This window comes from Tauraco erythrolophus, chromosome 18 (genome assembly GCF_009769465.1).
Source record: "Tauraco erythrolophus isolate bTauEry1 chromosome 18, bTauEry1.pri, whole genome shotgun sequence".
In the NCBI taxonomy this organism is placed as follows: domain Eukaryota; kingdom Metazoa; phylum Chordata; class Aves; order Musophagiformes; family Musophagidae; genus Tauraco; species Tauraco erythrolophus.
Window position 1 is genome coordinate 8,665,611 of NC_141482.1, and position 20,909 is coordinate 8,686,519.

At 40.4% G+C, this 20,909-nt stretch overlaps 1 protein-coding gene across 2 annotated transcripts in view; it reads left to right on the top strand.

The window, feature by feature from the left end:
• Positions 1-2,714: 2,714 nt before the first annotated feature.
• SLC9A8 (solute carrier family 9 member A8) overlaps positions 2,715-20,909 on the top strand; it is a 29,339-nt gene continuing 11,144 nt past the window's right edge. Inside the window, exons 1-9 of one of the 2 annotated variants that reach the window (XM_086622775.1) lie at positions 2,715-2,793; positions 3,458-3,636; positions 7,091-7,171; positions 12,069-12,127; positions 15,602-15,685; positions 16,632-16,733; positions 17,424-17,458; positions 18,541-18,684; positions 19,995-20,133. In XM_086622775.1, coding sequence (XP_086478901.1) covers positions 2,786-2,793; positions 3,458-3,636; positions 7,091-7,171; positions 12,069-12,127; positions 15,602-15,685; positions 16,632-16,733; positions 17,424-17,458; positions 18,541-18,684; positions 19,995-20,133 — 831 coding nt within the window. In that variant the 5' untranslated portion in view covers positions 2,715-2,785. The remainder of the gene's footprint in view (positions 2,794-3,457; positions 3,637-7,090; positions 7,172-12,068; positions 12,128-15,601; positions 15,686-16,631; positions 16,734-17,423; positions 17,459-18,540; positions 18,685-19,994; positions 20,134-20,909) is intronic. The other variant, XM_086622776.1, reaches the window with a different exon arrangement.

The window sequence follows — 20,909 nt, forward strand, 5'->3', positions numbered from 1 at the left end:
CCATCTGTGGTTCCCCTTTGGCCAGAACCAGCAGACACAGTGCGGAGATGGTCAGCTCACATCCTGAAGAGTTACATCTGCAGTCATCCCTTTTCTACATCAATCTCTCATGATTAGAAGCGCATGACAGCTACAAGGCCAGTAAAACAAAACAAGGGTGGAGATTGCTGATCATGCCAGTTGAAAGATTTAAGGAACAAAAACAACCGAAAAAATGAGGCCAAGGCCAAAACCAAAAAACCCCAAAACAAAAGCAAAGAAAACGTGAAGAGAAAGCAAAATAGCTAAAATTTCTGGCCTTTGTTCTTAGGCCAGATGACCTACTTTCACACCAAGCAAAACTCGAGCGCCTAGGAAAGTTAGTTTTAAGATTTACTTTATTCTGCACCAGCCTGCTGCAGAATTCAACCTCGCTCTGGTGACAACTGCAAGAGCCCATTGCAACAGGCGCAGATCACACGGGACTCCAGCCATGCCCTTTTCCCTGACCTACACTGCTGCAATGGCTCTACTTCTTCCGTCATTTGCTGATTTGCTTCTAAGAAACTTTGCCATTGCAGACACATGCAGCTACTGCTTTAACACAGAGCAGCACGGGCACAGCTATCAGATACGGAGGAAGGGGGCTACAGGGAAAAGGAGCCAGACTTGTCAGAGCTGCACAATAAAAGAGGCACCAGTTACTAAGTGCAGCAAGGGGGCTTCCAGTTGCAAAACAGGGAAAAGGTTCTTCGCCCTGAGAGCAGTGCAGCGTGGGGACAGGTCTCCCAGAGCAGCCGGGAATATGTCCATCCTTAGAGATTTTCAAAATTTCTCTGGACAAGGCCCTGAGCAACCTCCCCTAACTCTGAAGCTGGCCCTGCTTTGAGCAGGAGGTTGGACCAGAGCTCTCCAGAGGTGCATTTCAATTATTCTTTTCTCTGATTTCTGGGTGGACAGGGTAAGGACTGGGCCAGGACCAGGATGCACAGCAGGGGAGCTTCTTCCTGTCCGTGACCCAGAGCAGGTGCTGTACTGCACGGAGGCGAGATGCCATGACCCCCACTGTCCTTCTCTGCCACATTCTCACGTGCTTTCCCTCAATCACTTTCAGTTTAACTTCTTGCCATTTCACTGCCTTTCCCAGAAATGCAAAAGAAAAACCTCAAACGTTATTACGAACTGAAAACATGCAAATTTGCAGAAGACAAATTTCTTTTCAGAAAAATTTCTCAAGGGAAATACTGATGAGCTGTCTTTTAGCAACCAGCTACTTCCAGCCATCTAGAGTGACCTACACCAACCTCTGTTCCTACTGAAGTGACACTCCATTCCCTTCTGGTGTTTTGACACAGCACATTGGGAGCACTTCACAAATACTGAAATTGTCCAAGGCTTGGCAAACTCTGAACTTCAATTTTTGCTCAAAAAAAGGAAGACAGCATTCACAAGGAAATTTCCCGCGTTCCATCAGTTTAAGTGTAACACATTCCGGATCAAGCTTCATTATTTATGGATGAAGTCTTGTTCATAATCTCCACTCCAAAGCATCGTGAAAACCGAGATCAAAGAGCAGAAGCACCCGAGCTTCTGATGTGTTGGAGGCCTACAATCCCCTGAGTTTCCAAACAGAGTAAGATGTGCACATCACCTGTGGAAATCAGCTTGCACCGCTCTGCAAAGTGCCATCCTCATTTTTCACTGGCACCAGTGAGCTTTAAGTGCACCACGTCACACATGCCTAAGCTGAAGTCATGCAGGCTAAACTGTCCCAAACACAACTGGGATGGAGAGAAGGAGTTAAAGCAGACGGGGATTGGCAAACTGCAGATTGTCGGAAATCAGCCAGTGTGGAAAAAAGTATGGTTGTAACTGTAGTAAGACTATCTAAATAGGTCACCACAAAACCACATGAGAAGATGAGAGCAAAGAAGGACGTGTGGGCTCAGTCTTACTACAGGAAACCAGATGTTCTCCAGCTCTGCACTGCCTGTGACAAACAGGCACTGCCCAAATCTCACTGTTTTTGAAAATTCACACATGTTCACGCCTTTGAATGGCTTTCACTTTCATGTAAACGGTTCACGAGTGTCAGCGTGTCTGTGCTGTGAATCTACATTTCCCTGTTCATTAAAGTGCGTGGCTGATATTCCAAGGGCCTTCAGAATGACCTGACGTGTACAAACCAGTGCATCCGTTTGCACAAACCCCTTTTTTTCCCGAGGAAGTCAAACCAGGAATGAACAGGGATGCATGCGATGCTGTCACACTGTTTGCTTCCATAACGCCCATCACCCCTGCATCTCGGACTTTCGGAGACCGGACGGACGGATGCGCATGACCGTCTTTGCAAGCCGGGAGGCGCTAATTAGCCCCGCTTGCAGGTAGGAGCTGACGTGCGGGACAGTTCACAGACCCACGGCGCACGGCGGGACGCCGCGGGCGGCACAGCCCGCCGGGCAGCGCGGGAAAGGGAACATCGCGACATCGCGCCACAGCCCCCGGGCGCGACAGGGCAGCGTCGCCACGCGACAGCATGACAGAGCGCCGCACGGCGCGCGCCCCCGCGCTCACGTGACAGCCGCCTCCCTCCCTCCCCGCGATCACGCGCCCGCACGAAGGCTGCCGGCGGCACGCCGCCGCCTTGCGCGCATGCGCGCTCTCGCCCCCACCACCCTCCCCTGTCCGGTCATAGAGATTGCGGTCACGCTTTCACTAGAGCGTCGCCGAGGAGTCCCGGAAGTGGCTGCGTGCGGGGCGGCCTGGCAGGAGTGCGGTGGGAGGTTTAAGGCCGGCGGGCGGCAAGATGGCGGAGTGAGTGTGGTGGCGGGCGGCGGGAGGGGGCGGCTCGCTCCCCCGGGCCCGCCTGGCGGGAAGGCGTCGCCTCCGGGGCAGAGTCTTGCTGCCGTGTGCCCGACGGCGGTGCCGCTCCTCTCAGGAGGGGCTTGCGGGGGAGGCGGCAGTGTCCCGGCCCCTCCGCGCGGCGCGGCGCCTGGGGCTGGGGGCTGCGGGGCGGCCCCGAGCGGGTCCGGGAGCATCCTGCCCACGGGAGGGGGGGCGGCCGGCTGGCTCTGAAGCGGCCCTGCGCGGCGGGGAGGGCAGAGGAGCCGGCAGGTGCAGTCCGCCGTCCCTGCGGGTGCCGTCGGTCTGATACAGTGGGGTCGTTACACTCGTCCGGCTAAATAGGCTCCTTCATTCTCTGCGTGTCGGGCTTTCACCTGCATCCCAAGCTGCAATGCAGAATGTTTGGTGTCTGCAGTGCACGAAGGAACTCTGCAATAATCAGCTCCATCAATCTGAACTTCCAATATGTGTCTGTGATCAGAGACCGCTTTTAAAAAGCAACCGTAACATGTCGGTCACTAGTACAAATTCAGTGTGATCTGGTGGTTGTTTCACATGTGCTTGTCTTTAGTAGGCTAAGTCTTTATCATGCCGCTCCCATCCAGTATAATCACGTATTGTGTTATCCTGCCAGGTCTGCAAATGCCACCCATGAAGTCATCAATGTCACCCTCCACACTACGCTGGCTGCTACTACCAAATTGGTGGTACCTACACCTGCTAAACCTATCCTTCCAGTTCAGACTGGAGTCCAAGCACAGCAAGAGGAGCAATCTAGTGGCATGACGATTTTTTTTAGTCTTCTTGTTTTAGGTGAATGATGATCTGAAACTCTTTTAATCTCTGTTAATCGTACTTTGTATCTGAGGACATAGGTTAACTTTCAAAATCATAGCATTTTATTTTGTTTCTGCTTTTCTCTCTGTGATGTGGAATATTGTACAGACACAGGGACTTAAAAAGTTGGATATGTAACTGCCTGAACCTCCCAAGCTAAGGACCATTGCAAACCTTTTCGCCATGGTTTGAAAGTGCAAACAGCATGTTTAATTGTCTTTGCCATCTTTATCAAGCGGAAACAGATCTGTTCTGAGTTGTGTTGTGTCAAAGCCAAGCCATAAATTTAAAATGCCTGAAGTAGCATGAGTTAGTCTCTGACCCCAGATTTCTATGACTTGTTTATCTGTTCAAACACCACTTCGCTTTCAAAGTCATACCTCTGTTCTCCTATGTTCATGTGATCCATGAATTCCCTTCTGTTGTTATATGCTTTTACTGTGCTCTTCCTTAAGGGGACACTCAAATGTTCTTTTAGCCTGTCCAGAGCATTGCTTTTTCCAGCCTCTTGCCTGACTGTTATACTCCTGATATGTGCAAGTGCCTGGAGCAGATGATGTGCTGCCAGATAGAAACTGAGCAGTCTTACACAAGGAATAGGTGGCCAAGAGCTAAAGGATATACCAGGCTGCAATAATTATGGTGGTAGGAGTCACTTCTTAGACTATGGTTGCTTTTTTTTTTTTTTTTTATTTGGCCAAAGCAAAGTAGTCAAAAGCTGGTAGAAAAGAGCTGATGATTAGATCTGCTGAATAGAAGGCATGTTTGTGCTTGCATTGGAGTTTGCTGGAAATCCATAATATGCAGATGCCTTTATGGATCTATCCCAAAGAGCAGTATAGAATGCTTTTAACACAGTAATCCTAAATGTATTTACTGGATGTATATTATTCATGTTTAACAAGCAAGAAATTGATACAAAACTCAATTGTACTGATTGACAGGTGAATAAAAACTTCGCTTGGGATACATGGTGAAGCTATTGCTTCCATAGTCTGTTTGGCAGTTGGCAGCCAAATTGTTGCTTGTTAGTGAGCTTCTGAACTGCTGCAGTTTCTAGTACAGCATTTTAAAGTAAACACCAGTTTGAGTCTGCATTAAAATACTGTACTGTAAACTCAGGTGTCTTGAGAACTGATTGATTGATATCATAAAGATTAGTGGGGTGGATATGTGGGGAAGGGAGCCCTGCCAGTCTTCATGAACGGAGCCATCCCTCCTCATCACTCCGAACCCACAGCTTTGGCCCTGAACAAATTATGTGCCAGTAATTAAGCAAATATTACTGTTACGGCTCATGAGTTCTTGCTCAGTTTGTAAGCCCATCCATCTGTTCAGATGCACATCAATGACATGCTCACCATGTTGTGTGTGAGCTGGGTGTACGAGATAGCAAGTGGAGGAATACAAACATCAGTGTTACACCCATTCCCTAGCACCGTATTGGAGAGCAGGATGATGAAAACTGTTTTTATTCATGAGGTTTGTGCTTCTTTTTTGTGATACTGTATAGTAAGTACAGATCATGTTGTAGACCCTAGTAGTTCACAAGTGATCCAGCAAACAATGCCAGTGCTCAGAATTACTTCTGGACCATTTTGCTTGTTCTTTGGCAGTAAATTGAAAGCGTTCTTCCAAACCATTTGCAAGTGGCTGTTTGGTTTTTAGTTAACTAGAAGGAGATGTTAAACCAAATCACTAAGAGCAGTTCCGAGGAGCTAGTTCATTCCCGAGTTCAAAACATGTGCTGTGTCACCTGGCACTGTGCTGTCCACAACGAAATAGAGTGAGAGTCACAGACACAAGGCACAGAGTGAGGTGAGAGAAGATTCCCCTTGCAGTAGAGAGTAGATTTGTGAAATACACAGAAAACAGTCTCTGCTGCGATTAACAGTTTGATTCCAGTATATAAAATGCTACTGACTTCACTTGAGCTTCAGTTGCTTTCTGACAAAATGCGAGCAGTAATACTGTTTATTTCCCAGGCCACGGCAGGGTGATTTGTTAGCAATTAGAGCCAAATACATGTATTGCAGACGCACAGGTCAGATGTTGTTTCTTTCTTTGACCCTTTGTTGATCTAAATTAAAATGGGAGAAGAATCGTGGTACTTTCAACATGGGGAATATTCAGATCAACATTTTTAGGAATTTAATAATCCAGCATTATTTGATTCTTATAGAGAAGTTTCCCATCTGTAGTAGTTCCAAGAGTCAAGTGGTGTCTTCCAACCATGTCCACAGATGATACCCAGATCTGCTGTAGATCCCTTGTAATTTGCCTTTACCATTGGCGTAGAGGCTGTGATGGGATTTTCTTACTACTGTGACCTTCGTTTTCGTTGTGAGACAGACTTTCTCCCTACTGGGTGAAATACATTACTACAGTACGAAATTGACTTTTTAAAAACAATAAGTGAATGTTGCATCAGATTCAAATTCTAATTCTTTTTAACTTCAAGCCAAATCTGTTTTGTGTTTTTCTACACTGGTCCTTTGCTCTTACTGGTTTAAATTATAGCAACACTTAGCAGTGAATATCTCTTGCTAATTTGGATAAGAATTTGGCTGATGCTTGTTATGAGAACCAGGATATTTAAGCATTTACCTGTTCTGCAGCCTCATAGCCCCACTGAATGGCACTTAGGGAGGCTGTGGAGCCAGACTCTTCTGAGGTGCACAAAAGAACAAGAAGCCAATCACAAGTTGCAACGAGGGAAATGTGGATTGGAGAGAGGAAGAAAATTCTTCACCATGAGACCTAAGCACTGAAAGTGAGATTGAGAGAGGTTGTGACTTCTTCGTCTTCAGAAGTTTTCAATCTTGACTGGACAAGGCTCTGGTCAACCTTCTTTGACTTTGAAGTTTGCCCTGCTTTGAGCAGGAAGTTGGTCTAGATGACCCCAAGAGATCACTTCCAATGTAAATTTTTCTGATTCTGTGATTATCCCTCTGGGTAAAGCCCATCCGCTCAGAGTCACTTAGATGGAAAAGTATGTAGCTTTGAAATTTTAATTGAGGCCACGTGTACATGTATGTTTTGTTTCAAAAATACAAAATGTTTACCAGAAAGGTTACTAAAACAGTGTATTCTGTATAACTGACATTTTTTTACCATTACCACTCAGAGAATGTTTTTTTGTAAGCTGAATCAGGCTCTAAAAGTAGTAATACTAGTATTTTTAGAATATAATTTTAAGTCCTAGAATTTGCCTTAGTTATTTTCTGTCATTTGTAGATCTATTTATGTACTTCAGTGAGAATTAGGTTTGAACTAAAATTTGGATTCTTGCATTTGTGGATTTCTACTAAATCAGAAGAAGTTTTGCTACATGTAATTTAGAAATACTATGTAAAAGTGTATTTTATTCTCTTCTAACACTTCTAAATCTACGTTTTTTTGTTTGTTGTTTTTTTTTTTTCCTTCACAGCTATCTGCATCATATTGGTGCATTTACTGATAAAATACCGACTTCATTTTTTACCAGAGAGCGTAGCTGTTGTTTCTTTAGGTGAGTAATCATGACATTTTTATATTGAATTTGTGTTAATTCAGGGACTCTTGGTGTCTGTACTTGAAATAACGCTCTGTTGTGTGTTAAGCATCACTAGAAAGGTACAGCAAACTGGATGCAGTGAAGAAAACAACCAATTAATAGAATTAAATTAATAGAAGAGTTCAAGAATATGTACAGAGATTGGCTCAGTAAAATGGCACATACAGGCACTATAAGGGTGTCACTACCTAGGTACTTTGGCAGTTTCCTCTATTTTTGCATCTGCACTGTAGGGCAAGATACTGCAGCACTCCCTGGCAGCGAGACTCTGGCCTCCCCTTTGAAGTGGTACATGGGTTTGTATTAGCTTCGGTAGAATTATGTCTGTGTATGTTATTTTAATCTAGCTGGGGACTGTAATTGTATCCTGAAAACTTGCCTGGACTGCCAGACACTTAAGTATCCCTGTGGTACCATGACATGAGCTCTTCCTGTGACTTGAGCTAGAAGAATGCCACCCTTAATGAAGATCAAGTGCTTACTTAATTTGAATTAAATTTGGAGTATTCCTAAGCCTGTAGTTTTATGTTAGGATAATTCTATTTATTTGTGTGCTGCTTTTCCTGATATGTAAACGTGCAAATGAGGAGGAAATCAGGCCAAACACATTTATCATTTTCTCTACATATTGTCTAGCATAATGTTTAAAGAATGTGCTCTAACTAATCCCAGCAACAGTTTTTCAGCTGTAACTTGTTTACAAGAATCTGTGATATTTTTGCTTCTATTACTAGTGACGCTTTCACTGACAGCCATTCTAAAAATACACCAAAAAGAGAAAGATGCTTACCTGTAATTCTAACGTAGCGTGGAGGAGTGTAATATTTGTTGAGCAGGTAGATTTTTGTCTTTCTGCTGGGCTTTGCCTGCTGTACTCTCTGGTACATTCTTCTTTCATATTTCTTAACTGTATTTTCGCACAATTTGTCAATGGGAGGAAGTAAGCTTTCTGGTGCTTGTCAGTAGCTTATGCTTTCTGGAAAACAGGCATCTTTTTGCATCTTGAGTGCTAGATTGAGAACATCTTAGAGCTGTTAGTGAAAAGAAAAACATACAATTCTGCAGGCGTGACTGCCTGAATTTTTAGATAATTATTTGATGCAGACCACATCACATTATTGGCATAGTAGAAGATACTGAAACTTAGAGACATTCACTTGCAAGGCCCTGTTTGAGTTCTGATATTTCTGTGCAGCTGAAAAACGAATAGACCTGGAAGAAATCTGTCATAGTTCTGGTGTGGATTTCCTGGATATTGCACACACACCTCATCTTTATAGGAGCAGCGTCCGTCGGACTTTTGTGTGTTTATGCTTCTGTCTACCATAGTATGACATGGAAAGATGAGAGCTGCTGCAGATGATCCTGACTGACTTTGTCATCCCCATGGAAACCATACAGTGTTTGATTCACTATCAACACACTTCTCTTTCCTTCCCTTCTTACATTATTGCCTTGGACAGGTGTCTTGTGTGGTATGTCTTCCAGGGTTTTGAAAGGTTCCTAAAGGACATTACTATCCCTTCAGTATCCTTCCTCTTTGTACACAAATATCCAGGTGAAATATGTTAATTTGACTTCTAATCAGGTTAGTTACCATTGTTATTAAATAGCTAATCTAAAATTAGGCATAATCCCTAATTTAAAATGCAGTATATTGATTGCTCTTGCTGGCATAGTTTTGGATTTTCTTCACTATCATTCCTTAGATTCTGCCCCAAGGCAGTTGGGGCAGTGCTGAGCTGAGGTGTCAGGCAAGCTTGCAGCACTGCTGCTGCCGAGCTTTGCAGAGAGCAGCAGAGCACAGACATTCTTCTCTTTTTGTTTCTTGTTCTTGGCATCTCAGGAGCTGGACAAGGATTTTAGCTGTGCTGGTATGTCCTGTGCTTTTGTCAGTCCCAACAAATGCTTGTTCATGGAACTGGTAAGTTTCCATGCTGGGGCTGTCACTGCTACTCAAGATGGGTAAGAAGGAGCAGTGCCTCTCTTGTATTTTCACACAGAGGGTATGTAGGAAACTTGCACCGTTCGGTTTTTGGTGTAAACCATAGCATAGCTGTAGTCTGTCTCCTAAACCAGACAAGGTTCCAGCAAATGCAATTCCGCTAAGTCAAGAGAGTGTTATACCCAGTAGCAAACCAGCTAACAGATGTCCTGTGTCACTTAAGCCTTATTTATTTAGTTTATTGACTCAGTCATATTTAAATTACTGTCAGCTCTGTTGACAGAATGTGGTATCTGTATAATCGTTGGAATTGCCAGCTAATTGCTGGTCAGTGAACCTCTGTTACTGGTAATGATCTACACAGCTGCAAGAGCACAGCTTGAGTTTCAAGTATCCAGTTTTGCTAGCAGTGCCAGAAGTGAGGTGTGTCCTATTTTGACTTGTAAATTACGCAAACGTTCTCAGGCAGTTATTGAAAGCTAATAGAAATGGCAGCAGACAAGATAAGTATGATTTTCACAACTGTTTTTCCTCCTGTTGTCTAAGATGCTCAGAAGCTTCTGTTTTAGGGCATGTTACTCTCCTGGTGGACAGGGCAGGAGTGTATTCTCTAAGACTGGATTTTGATCTTCGTCCTTAAAAGTTACTGGAATTTTGTTGGTAAAATAGTTGCCAGAAAAGTTTTTCTTTTGGTTTCCTTACTGAATTTTAAGATGTTCTCAGGAAAAATACAGGAATTTTCTTATTACAACCAACCTTTAACATCTTCAAAAGAATGAGGTTTAGATTAGCTCTTACAGACTTAGCTTTCCAGTTAGCCCCTTGACAAAACTGATTTGCCTGATTTAATAGATGGAACCAGCTGAACAAAAACTGCTTTCATTGATCTAGTAATAAAAGAAGAGTAGTTTGTAAAGATGTGTGAGGTTTTTAAAAACAGCATCAAAGTGTGATTCTGCTGCTATTAAACTGTCTTGGTGATGTGTTATTTTGTGCAGCTCTCTTTCATGACTTTCCTTAGCATAATCTTAATTTAGTAGCACTGTTGTGTGTAATACGCAACTAGAAGAAACTTCTGCTATGTAAAGGTGTAAGCTGTGTGATTCGAGCTCATCCTTTTCCCCTAACCTCTGCTGCTGCCTTACATTTATATTGTTCATTTAAATTTTGATACCATAAAAGGGCCTCGTCTGTCAGTGACACTGTTGTTAGGGTCAGTTTGTGATTAGCTCTTCCTCTAAAAAAGAGGTTGAAACTGACCTTTTACTTAAGCTTCTTGAGCTCATAGGATAGAAATGCCCAGCTTGTAGCCCACAGGCCATGGTTGACTTACTCACAGGGGTCCAGTTTCACAAAGTGGCACTGAAGCCCTTCAACTTCAGCAGAAGTGAGTTAAAGGATTCTCTTTTCTTTTAAATCCCCTTGAAGCATAGTTTTATGTGAGAACTCTCAATACTAATTCATCTAATACTGAAACTTTGTTCAGGATGTACACTCCTGAAGTCTGTGCCTTTAGCTGTATAGGCTCTAGTTGTTGTGATGGTTTTTCCCCCACATAAACTTCTTGTGAAGTGATACAAGTACTGCCTGTACCAGTTGAAGACTGGTCTGCAAAAATTAGAAATGTTCTAGTCCTTGGCTTCTGACACAGCTTCCATCCCAGAATGGAAAGCCTGACTGTTAGTACTGAGACCTCTGTGTGGCATGTGAGTGGCTGTATCTGCATTCTGTCCTCTTTCAAAGAACAGCAAACCTTTGATGTTCCTTCATTGATGTTTTGCTCTTCCTTTGCGTATAAACCATTTCATGGAACAATTATTTCTATCCTCTGGGACCAATGCCTTCACATATTTTTGTATGAAAGAAGGCTTAAGCCTCATGGCTTTGTGTGTATGACACATCCGTCAGGAGTAATCCATGTGATGCTGTTTGTAAGACTCTTTTGATAGCTACAGCATGAGAGAATAAAAACACTTGAGTAACAGGAAAGCACGCTTTAAGCTTCTTAGCCATTTTTTACCTTTTATTCAGTGTTTTTCACTTCTACATGCCAGTGTTTGACTATTAAGTCTCCATTCTGTAAATAATAAAACACAACTATGCAGAAACACAGATCTGGAATCTAACTAAAGACAAATTCCTCATAACTCCTTGAAAACAATTAATGACAGTTCATGAACCATCTTCATGATTTCCAGAAGAAATCTTGTTAGTTTGGAGTTTTTTGTCTTACTTGTTTGAAGATGGGTAGGAGGAAAGAGCACGATAACCTTTAAACATTTAGTTTGCAGACCCTTGGTAAAATTATTCCCAAATTAGTATTTCTACATGACTTAAAAGATGTTAATTCATTTGGGAAATAGTTATGACAGTGTCTCCACCCTGATCAGAATTTGTTGCCTACTTTATTGCCAGTAAGTGCTGTGATTTCACTGGGAAAAAATTCACTTTTGTGGGAAAGGCTGATTTTACTTAATCTGTGTTAACACTGCAAAAAATATTAAAGTGACGTGAAGATTTTGTGCCATCACACAGTTACCTAACTCGTAACTTCCTGATTCTTTAGCAAGAAAGGCCAAATTTTATTTGAATGCAGCTTAGATGAGAAGTGGTTTTGAGTAGTTAAACCTGTTACCTTTAGGAACCAATGAACACAGCACTCTAAATATGCGTGTTCAGTATTCAGATATCTCAAGTGGCAATCTTTTGTGCAGGGAAGCAGTGTAATTGTGTAACGTGTTGGAAACGGTCATATATCAGACCCAAAACCACTTTGTGCTTTTGTGATTTAGGAATGAAAGACTTGCTGCTTTATGTTTTGCCTTGTTGACTGAGAGTTGATAACAATTAATGGAAGCAGTGATGTGTTTGGTGAATATTTCAGAATGTTATCTTATTCTCTCCTAGGTATCCTTATGGGAGCTTTTATAAAAATCATAGAGGCTCAAAAGCTGGCCAACTGGAAGGTATATTTGAAGCAATTCATTATTGATTGTAGAACAGTCCTTAAATGTTGAAAATAAGATTGTTTGTAATACTGGTTTCTTTAGAGGTAATTCCAAAAACTGTACATTATACTTTATGCCAAGGTTTGGGTTTTTTTTAATAATAATACAACCTACCTGAGGTCCTAATCCTGCTGAACATTTTCTACATAATATATTTTTCACTGAGTAATCCTTTTTATGGTACCAAATCTGTTCCTATTAGATACATGATAGAAAGTGGTGCTGGGCATGTTTGGGATCAGTTACAGTGAAAAGTATAGCAATGCAGTTGTTCATCTTGTATAGTTTTTGACTGTATTTAGTCCTCTTCCTCCTTTTAGAGTTAATTTTGTAGGTGTTTTTGTAGAAAAAAACGTGGTTTGATGGCTTGTAAAGTCACGTATTTTACCTGAAGATGTTAACGTAGATTTCACAGAGGTAAAAGGAACACTTCTTCAGAGTAGCTGTGCTAGAAGTCATGTTATTTACTTATTTTATTTACTTATACTTCACATTGCAACAAATTGTGGTGCTATGAGACAATTCACAAAGCAATCCATTAAGCATAGCAAGTTTCTTGGATATTCCATTGCTTCTTGTGCAAAGACTGCCTAAACCAGTGTGCCTGAAGCATTTTTCATGCTGGCTGAGACAATGGAAGCATGATACAGGCTTTCTTTCCAGCAGAAGATACAGGCAAAACTGCTGTGTAGAAGGTTGTCCTTGCCCTGGCGCTTTGTGCATTACAAACTCAGATATGTTAACAGTGATGGTAACCAAACGTAGAAAAATGTGACTAGAGAGGTTGTGGGAAGCTCCATCCCGAAGATATTCAAAACTTGGCTGGACAAAGCCTCAAGCAGCCAAAATTGCTCTGAGTTGGCCCTGCTTTAAGCAAGGGCTTGGGTCAGCGACCTTCAGAAGTCCACTCCAACGTGCGTTAGTGTATGATGCTTTGAGGTCTTATCTGTGCATGTGTGGAGTTACAGAGGCTTCCCCAGGGAGGGACGGTCCTGGCAGAAGTGTCTCCAAGAGGTGAAGTCTACGGTGAAGCAAGGATTTTGCCTCCTACAGTTTATCCACATCATCGAAACAATGAACTCTTCACTGTTCCTGCTGTAATTTAAAATCTTGCAGTATTTAAGTTGTGATTTTGTTTCATACTATCAAAGAGTTTATTAGGATTCAATCAGTGAACTTATTGAAATCACAGTGATTTGAATCACCAGTTTTAAACAGGATTTATCTTAGCAAGCTGCAAAACTTGGTTTGAGTAGTGAATTTTAATCCTAGCTTGCAGCTTAATATTTCTTGGCAGTTATTTCCCTAAAGGAAGATATTTTTTTTTTTCTCCTGAGTTGAAATACAGTAAAATACATAGATTATCAATGAGATGTGCCTTTTTAATTAAATATTATACTTTTTTATCAGCTGACTCCACTAATTCTGTGTACATTTATTTAAGCAATTACATAGTTCAAGAGTCATGTTGTGATATTTCATTTTTACCTAGTTACTTATTAGAAACAGTGGGTGGTGTACTATTTAGTGTTTTTTCATTTCTGATTTGTGTCAACTGGATTTGACTTAAAATTGAAAGTCAGTTAAACACCCACAAAATCAGCATTTTAAAATAGCTTCTTATTGGCGAAGTAAAATGATCTGAAGAGGATTATGTATTGAGGGAAAAAAAAAGAAAGCTTAAAACATGCTCTGATTTGAGCACTGATTCTATAAACACAGGAAATATTGATCATAGCTAGCGAATTACATAGTGATTTCTAGTAAGCTTTGGTCAATTCTTGGGAGGCACTGAGGAGTCTGGGTATGTTTGCTCACATTATCAGCTAAGGTAAAGGGTCATAGATACCATATTATTATCTGGTTATTTAAGTTACCTTCACTGTATTAAAGCTTAGGCTTTAACATAGATTGTCATAATTTCAGATGTGAAATGTTCTAATCAATAATTATTCTGTACTTTATAAAATGTTTTTAAATGGTTTTAAATTGTTTTAAATTTAAGAGAACTTTTGTTTTATCTGATGTGGAAAAAATAGGATATTGAATTGCAGGCTATATCCGTGTACAAAGCAAATCTTGGATCGTATCCCTGCCTTAAGAACTCTGTAATGTATGTAATGTAGTTTCTTGCAATCATGCCTTACTAAGTCTTCAGTGGACCTTGTACTTGCTGGTGATTTTTGCTGGCTAGCATGGCTGATAATCACGGTCCTTGTTATTTTTACTTTCCTGATCTCTGCTTCAATGCAGCACAACAGCAGTCCTTCCTTTTCATTATTTCTCGCCTCCTTGTCCAACTCTGCTTTCAGGGGCTTTTAAACAGTGAAGTTATTCAGGTATGTGGGTTTTTTGGTCTATGACAGGAACTAGGTAGCATTAGTCTTCGACGCACGGAATTGTGCAGGCAGAGTAATGGCCTAGAGCATTTCAATATAAAGGATGAGTTTTATTTTCTAAGTCCCTCAAATCCTTTAAGATGATTATCGCTAGTACAGACAGGAATGAGACTTTAAAGAGATGAGTACTTCTTTTTTGAAAGCTGGTGTTTTAACAGAACAGTCCATCAGCTGTTTAACCTGGATTTAAACAAATTAATCGTGGCTTACAAAGGTGACAAGTTCTGCTGTATTCAAAACTGCGGGGACCAGGAGGGAGCCTGGTGGGTAAAGAGAGAGCGGCATGTTCAGCCAGGATGAATTTGCCTCTATGCTTAGTCTGCCAGCAGAAAAAAAAAAAAGGCACCATTTTTGGGGTACAACTCCATAAAGCAGTGGTAGCCAAGTGATGAGATAGGTGACAAAGAGTAAGGTCACCGAAATATAACATCTTACTTCACAGTAGGTTTCGTTTATATCACTCTGATGGTAGAAAGGAACCATCAGAGTAGTACCATTAAATTACAGGCATAAATTACATTTGCCAGAAGGAATCAAACATCTGACTCTTTGCAAGTGTATTAAGATGATGATCTGATTTCTTCTCAAGTGATGAGTTTTCAAGTAGTTTCACTAGATCACGATTAAACTAGATTATATTCAAACCAGTGGCCAAGAGGTCACTGTTCCTTGACAGACTTAGAGATTTTGAGACTGTGAGATAAAATGGGAATACTTTTTGTGGAAACAGAAAGACTTTTCCTTTGCCAGAAATAACCAGTTTTCTGTGCAGCTTATTCGGAGATAGTACTTTAAAATAAGTAACACCTAGATTTCTGTCACTGGGTTAGAAAAAACAATGAAAGTAACAGCTCTGGAGTAGTTTACTATTCTTCAGTCTTTTATTTTATGATAAGAAGGGAGAAAGATTAGTGCCATTTTCATTTTCCAACATTTCTGTTGGATTTTTAAAAATAATTTCCCTTTTGTAAGATTTGATGTTATTTCAATAATTATGATATCCTTGAAATTATACTTCATTTTTGTTTTGCAGGAGGAAGAAATGTTTCGTCCAAACATGTTTTTTCTGCTTTTGCTTCCACCTATTATATTTGAATCTGGATATTCATTGCACAAGGTTAGTCTCTGCCAAACACTCACTTTACCTGTTGAGCGCTTGTTTGGAACAGATTCTGCTTTTAGTTATCTTCATGAAATTTAGAATAATTGCATTAAATTCCATCATATTAATCATTGGGGAATTGAGAATGCAAAATTTAAGCCTCTTCAGCACAGAATGCAGGGAATGTAGCTCGTTACTGTTAACTGAATGTTGGCAGGGTGCTTGGTACTGCGCAGAGGTTGTTTTCCTTGGTCGGAGAGGTTTCTTGCCTCATCAGAGCTGCACAAGGGCTGATATGAAGGAGGTAGAATGGGAAGGAGTAGGATCAGAAGTGGGAAAGGTGAGGTCACTCCATAGCGAAAGAAGAGGAAAACCTTTACAAGGGTTTTCACTCTTTGCCTCGGAGCCTGTGTTTCCATGGGCATTGCTCATAGCGCTCGTGCTGGCTGAAGTGGTTCTGGTCCTCCCTGTGTGCTGCCTTTCTGCTCGAGCTGTGCTGCACGGGAGGCAGTGGGCACTGGGCAGTAGTAATACCGTGAATTTGTACTGTCACTGAAGATTTCTTCATACAAAATCACGACCTAAGGAATGGACTGGCAACTGGGAGCTTTACAAGCCTTTTTCACATGCGCTGTGTACAATAGATGGATTAATTTACAGTTCTGTCAGGTTGGGAATGTGTCAAAGTGCTGGTGAATATCCAGCTGTTCGTCTGAGGATTGGTTTGTTGTCAGGGTACCAGACTGACATCCTGTCCTGGGTATCGGAGGGGTTTGCTGTCAAGAGAGCAGGCTTTTTAGGCAGATGGAGTGGATGTCCTGAGGTACTTGGAACCAAAATAATGAAGCTTTAGTATCAGAAACCCAGTTGTGAATCAGAATCTAATGTAGATGCAGACCCAAACAGGACTTTTCCCTCAGATAATTCTCACTAATTTGCTTACTTTATTATTGTGTTCCAGGGTAATTTTTTTCAGAACATTGGTTCCATCACTCTATTTTCTGTATTTGGCACTGCAATATCAGCTTTCATTGTAGGTGGAGGAATTTATTTCCTGGGCCAGGTAAGAATAACTACTTAGAAGCACTTACATTTATCCAGCTTGCTCTTTGAAAGTCAATTTTTCAAGGGCAGACAAACATAGTGAAAGTGAATTCCTGGGTCACAAAGTCCAGTTCTCTGCTATCACAGAGGCAAGGTTATTAACCCTTTCTGTAGATAGAGCATGCTCCATGTTAAAGGCAGCTAAGACTTGACCTGAGTTGTATTTTTTTTTTACTTTATCTTCCTATTGGAAGCTATTCCAGTACCTATCTTCTCTAGACCCATCTGATTTCCAGTATTAGGCTTACTTGTTCTTCTGTCAACAGTTTTGGTGTTTTTTTTCTGCTTTGTTGTTTCCCCATTTGTTAGCTATAGACAGAGATAATTATATTTTCTCTCAAACTTCATTCTGGTAGGCCAAGCAATCCATACTTTTCTCTTTGTCTCTCAGATTTCCATTCCTTTAAATGCTTTAGTTCCTCTACTCACCTGTATCTGTTCCAGTTTCATTTGGTCTTCCCTGATTTTGAGTGACCAGAATTGTAACAGCAGATCATTGTTAGAGGGCAGCATTAGATCGGGTAACATCGTGATGATGATTTTTTTTCATGATAACAAACTTAGGGTTTGATTAATAGTTTCATTTTTAAAAACAGCAGAAAAACACAGTTGATTGTGATTTTTTTTTATGTTTTGCGTGTTCTTTCAGGCTGATGTAATTTATAAACTCAACATGACAGACAGGTAAGCTTTTGGGGAAACGGTGTAGTGTGTGAAATGAAGCACTCTTCAAGATACTGTATATGGGAAATGCACTGTAGTTTGCCAGCTCTTCTGGTTATTGTTTAGATTGCTTAGATTCCACATGGCATATGAAACTAATAAAGAGATCGAACACTTCTAAACCTTATTTTACACCCTTATTTCCAAATGGTATTCTGTGCTCAGTTATTTTTCTAGACAAGAAAGATACTGTTTTTTTTACTAACCAAACTTTAAAATTAAAATATGTAAACCTTGATTAGTTGGCATTATTAATATATATGATAAAGGCATAACTTCCTTCTCCAAATCTTCTCTTAAAAGACAGAATGAGTTTTTCAGTATCAGCAATGTAGATTTTTCAAGAACTTGGCAAAGGATCTTATCAGTTTTTTAGGAGTACACCACCCTACTGTTAAACAAAGGTTGTTCCAGGTTTATTTGGGACTTTTGTTTGTTTATTGTATAGCCAAGTACAGCAGTGTTCTGTTAAAATCCATAAATAAGCTGGGAGGCAAGCAAGAAACATAACAAGTAAAACATACATGAACAGCAAAAATCTTCCTTACTTGTTTCTGTTGTTTGACTTTACACAGCTGAGCAGTCCCATTGCCTCTGTATTGTCTGTCTTTGGATTCCAAAGTAGTGAAGTTTTAGCATTTCCCTTTAGATGTTCCTCTCTAGTACTCCTGAACAGCTAACACCATGCATGTATGGTACGTGATTTGGACTCTGTCTGTAAAGTTGTTTGGTTTCCCATTCCTCTAATTTTTTCTCATTTAGTTGGAGTAAGACATTGATACTGTTGTTGAGAGCTGGGAGATAGGTATTTCTCCAACATCTCTTCCAGCTAGGTGACAACTTTTCTTTTTGGTATATCAGTAAATGAAAAACAAAACTTCCCTTTTGTCACTTCAAGTTCTCATGAATGAGAAGAGACCATAAGTTTTCACTGTGTAGAAATTATAACACATAACATCTTCGTTACTAGTTGTTCATATAAGTTTACTAGGTACATATTTTTCTTTCATCTACTTTTCTTTTTTTGTTTTGTCGTCTCCTAGTTTTGCATTTGGGTCTTTAATATCTGCAGTTGACCCTGTGGCTACTATTGCCATCTTCAATGCCCTCAATGTGGATCCTGTACTTAACATGTTGGTTTTCGGAGAAAGCATTCTCAATGATGCAGTCTCTATTGTCTTGACCAAGTAAGTGCATTCGAACTACATCTGTTTACAGAAACAGCAACCGTGTTATTTTCTGTTAATTAGTTATTCTGATATGCAGTAATTCTTCCATCTCCATTTGGAACAAATCATGTATTTTTGGTGTAAAGCTGAATTTTGTATGAACGTCCTTTGTTAAAAGCAATCCATAACATAAACTGCATAGGCAGAAGACAATAAATGGCTGTCTTTTACAAGTACCTCAGTGCCTTATCTCATTGACCCCAGATAATTGGTTGCTTTATAAGTCCATACGTGTCCATACTGGCTCTCTTTCCATCTGAGGTCCTGACAACAGAATACCAACGTGCGTCCTTTGAGGCTTGCACAAAAAATATTTACCTTGCCAAATACACAGCTGGGTTTCCTGTATCATTGGTTTATACCCAGGATCACATATCAGTCTAGAGGGATACATCAATGTCCATGAAATAGGACCTTAGTTTTACATTTACACTGGGGCTATCACAGGGAGGAACATCCAATATCCTTATACTTTCCCTGTGATAATTCTTTGGGGCCGAAGGAGTGAAAAAAAAATACATATATATTTCTTCATGTTATTGCTGAAGTCAGTAGATGTCACTATGAACATATACAAGAAGTAGATGTACTGAGAAGGTAGAGAAGCTAGAGTCATTTTTCAATGAACTGATTGCTTTTAATACAGTTGTGGTTCGTTTATGTAAGACCATGAAAACTAAGAGCGGTCAAATGGAACACTGGTTAAAATCCGTCTCTTCTTTGCATGGAATTCTGTGAAATATATTCCTGAAATCCAAAGAGATTTCTCCCCTATCCTCTTAAGAGCTTCTTTGTTTTTCTTCAGTGACGTTATTGTCTCTCATCCACACCTAAATATTTGATGGGGGGTCTTTCTGTTCATTTGTTCTTCTCTGAGGATCTCATGATCTGTCTCTTTTCATGCCTTGAGTTTTTACCACTGCAAAATGTGTTTTCTTTTCCTTTTCAGAGGTTGAAAATTGTTTTGTAATACTGGGCATTATCATAGCCTATTTACGCCATTCTGGGGATTCTTCAGAAGAGCAATGCTGGATTTCCAGATTTTTAGCAGAATTAGGTTTCCCTTTAGGGATTACACTAAGACTTGATGTAACATCTTTTGACATTCCTCTTGTTATATGTATCACAGTAAAAGCCTTTTAAGAGTGGTAGCAACAAAGAAATGGAAATCTTTTTTTGTCGTTGTCCTCAAAAGATGTTTTGTATTTTTGGATCCAGGCTTAGAATTTATAACCATTTCTTTTTATTTATTTTTTAATTATATCTAGCACAGCAGAAGGTTTGACAAGAGAAAACATGTCAGATGTAAGTGGATGGCAAACTTTTCTTCAGGCACTGGGATACTTTCTTAAGATGTTCTTTGGCTCTGCAGCACTTGGCACACTTACTGGCCTCATTTCTGCATTAATATCCTTTTTTAATTTGGGGGATACACGTGTATAAACTGATGAATGTCAGCATTCTAGTAGTATTTTCTTTCCCATCTTCTTCAGCATTTCTTAGAGGATATTTCTTATTAGACGTTATTTTGTTGGCTGAGGATTTTTTCCTGCTCATTTTGGTTTTATGTTTGTGTGCATGGGTATGTATTAAAAAGTTGCATCATATTTTTATGAACGTAATTAAGGTCTGAAATGCTGTATAGTAGCTTTTATCATGTGCATTGGACTGTTAAAAAATACGGTAATTGTTTTGTAAATTCAAAATATATTAATTCCATTTCGGTACTGATCCATTTTTACAAGCATATGGCTCCTTTTTTCCATACATAGAAGAGTTCATTAAAAAGGAGAAAAGAAGCTGCTTTTCCCGAGTGCTTTTGAGTCAGACCAGCTCATTTGTCCCTGGGTACCGTATTCAGGCAGCTGAATACAGACACTGTTCTATTTGGATTTACCTTGAGTTATATTTTGCCTCTTCCACTTCCATGAATTGGTTGCTAAACAACCCAGAAGCTTCTCTGCTGAGATAAGGAAGGATGTTTGGTGTAAGTCAAACACCTTTCTTAATTTTCAGGTCTTGTTTAATGTTAACACTGACTTCACTGTAGGTAATCTTTTGTGCTAGGCTTGTACAACAGTTACTCATGTCATCTGGGACACACTGTTAAGCGCTTTGTTGGTAAATAACAAGAACAGAGTGTTTGATTAGACAGACATATTTCCTCTCTTGGGTCATCAGCC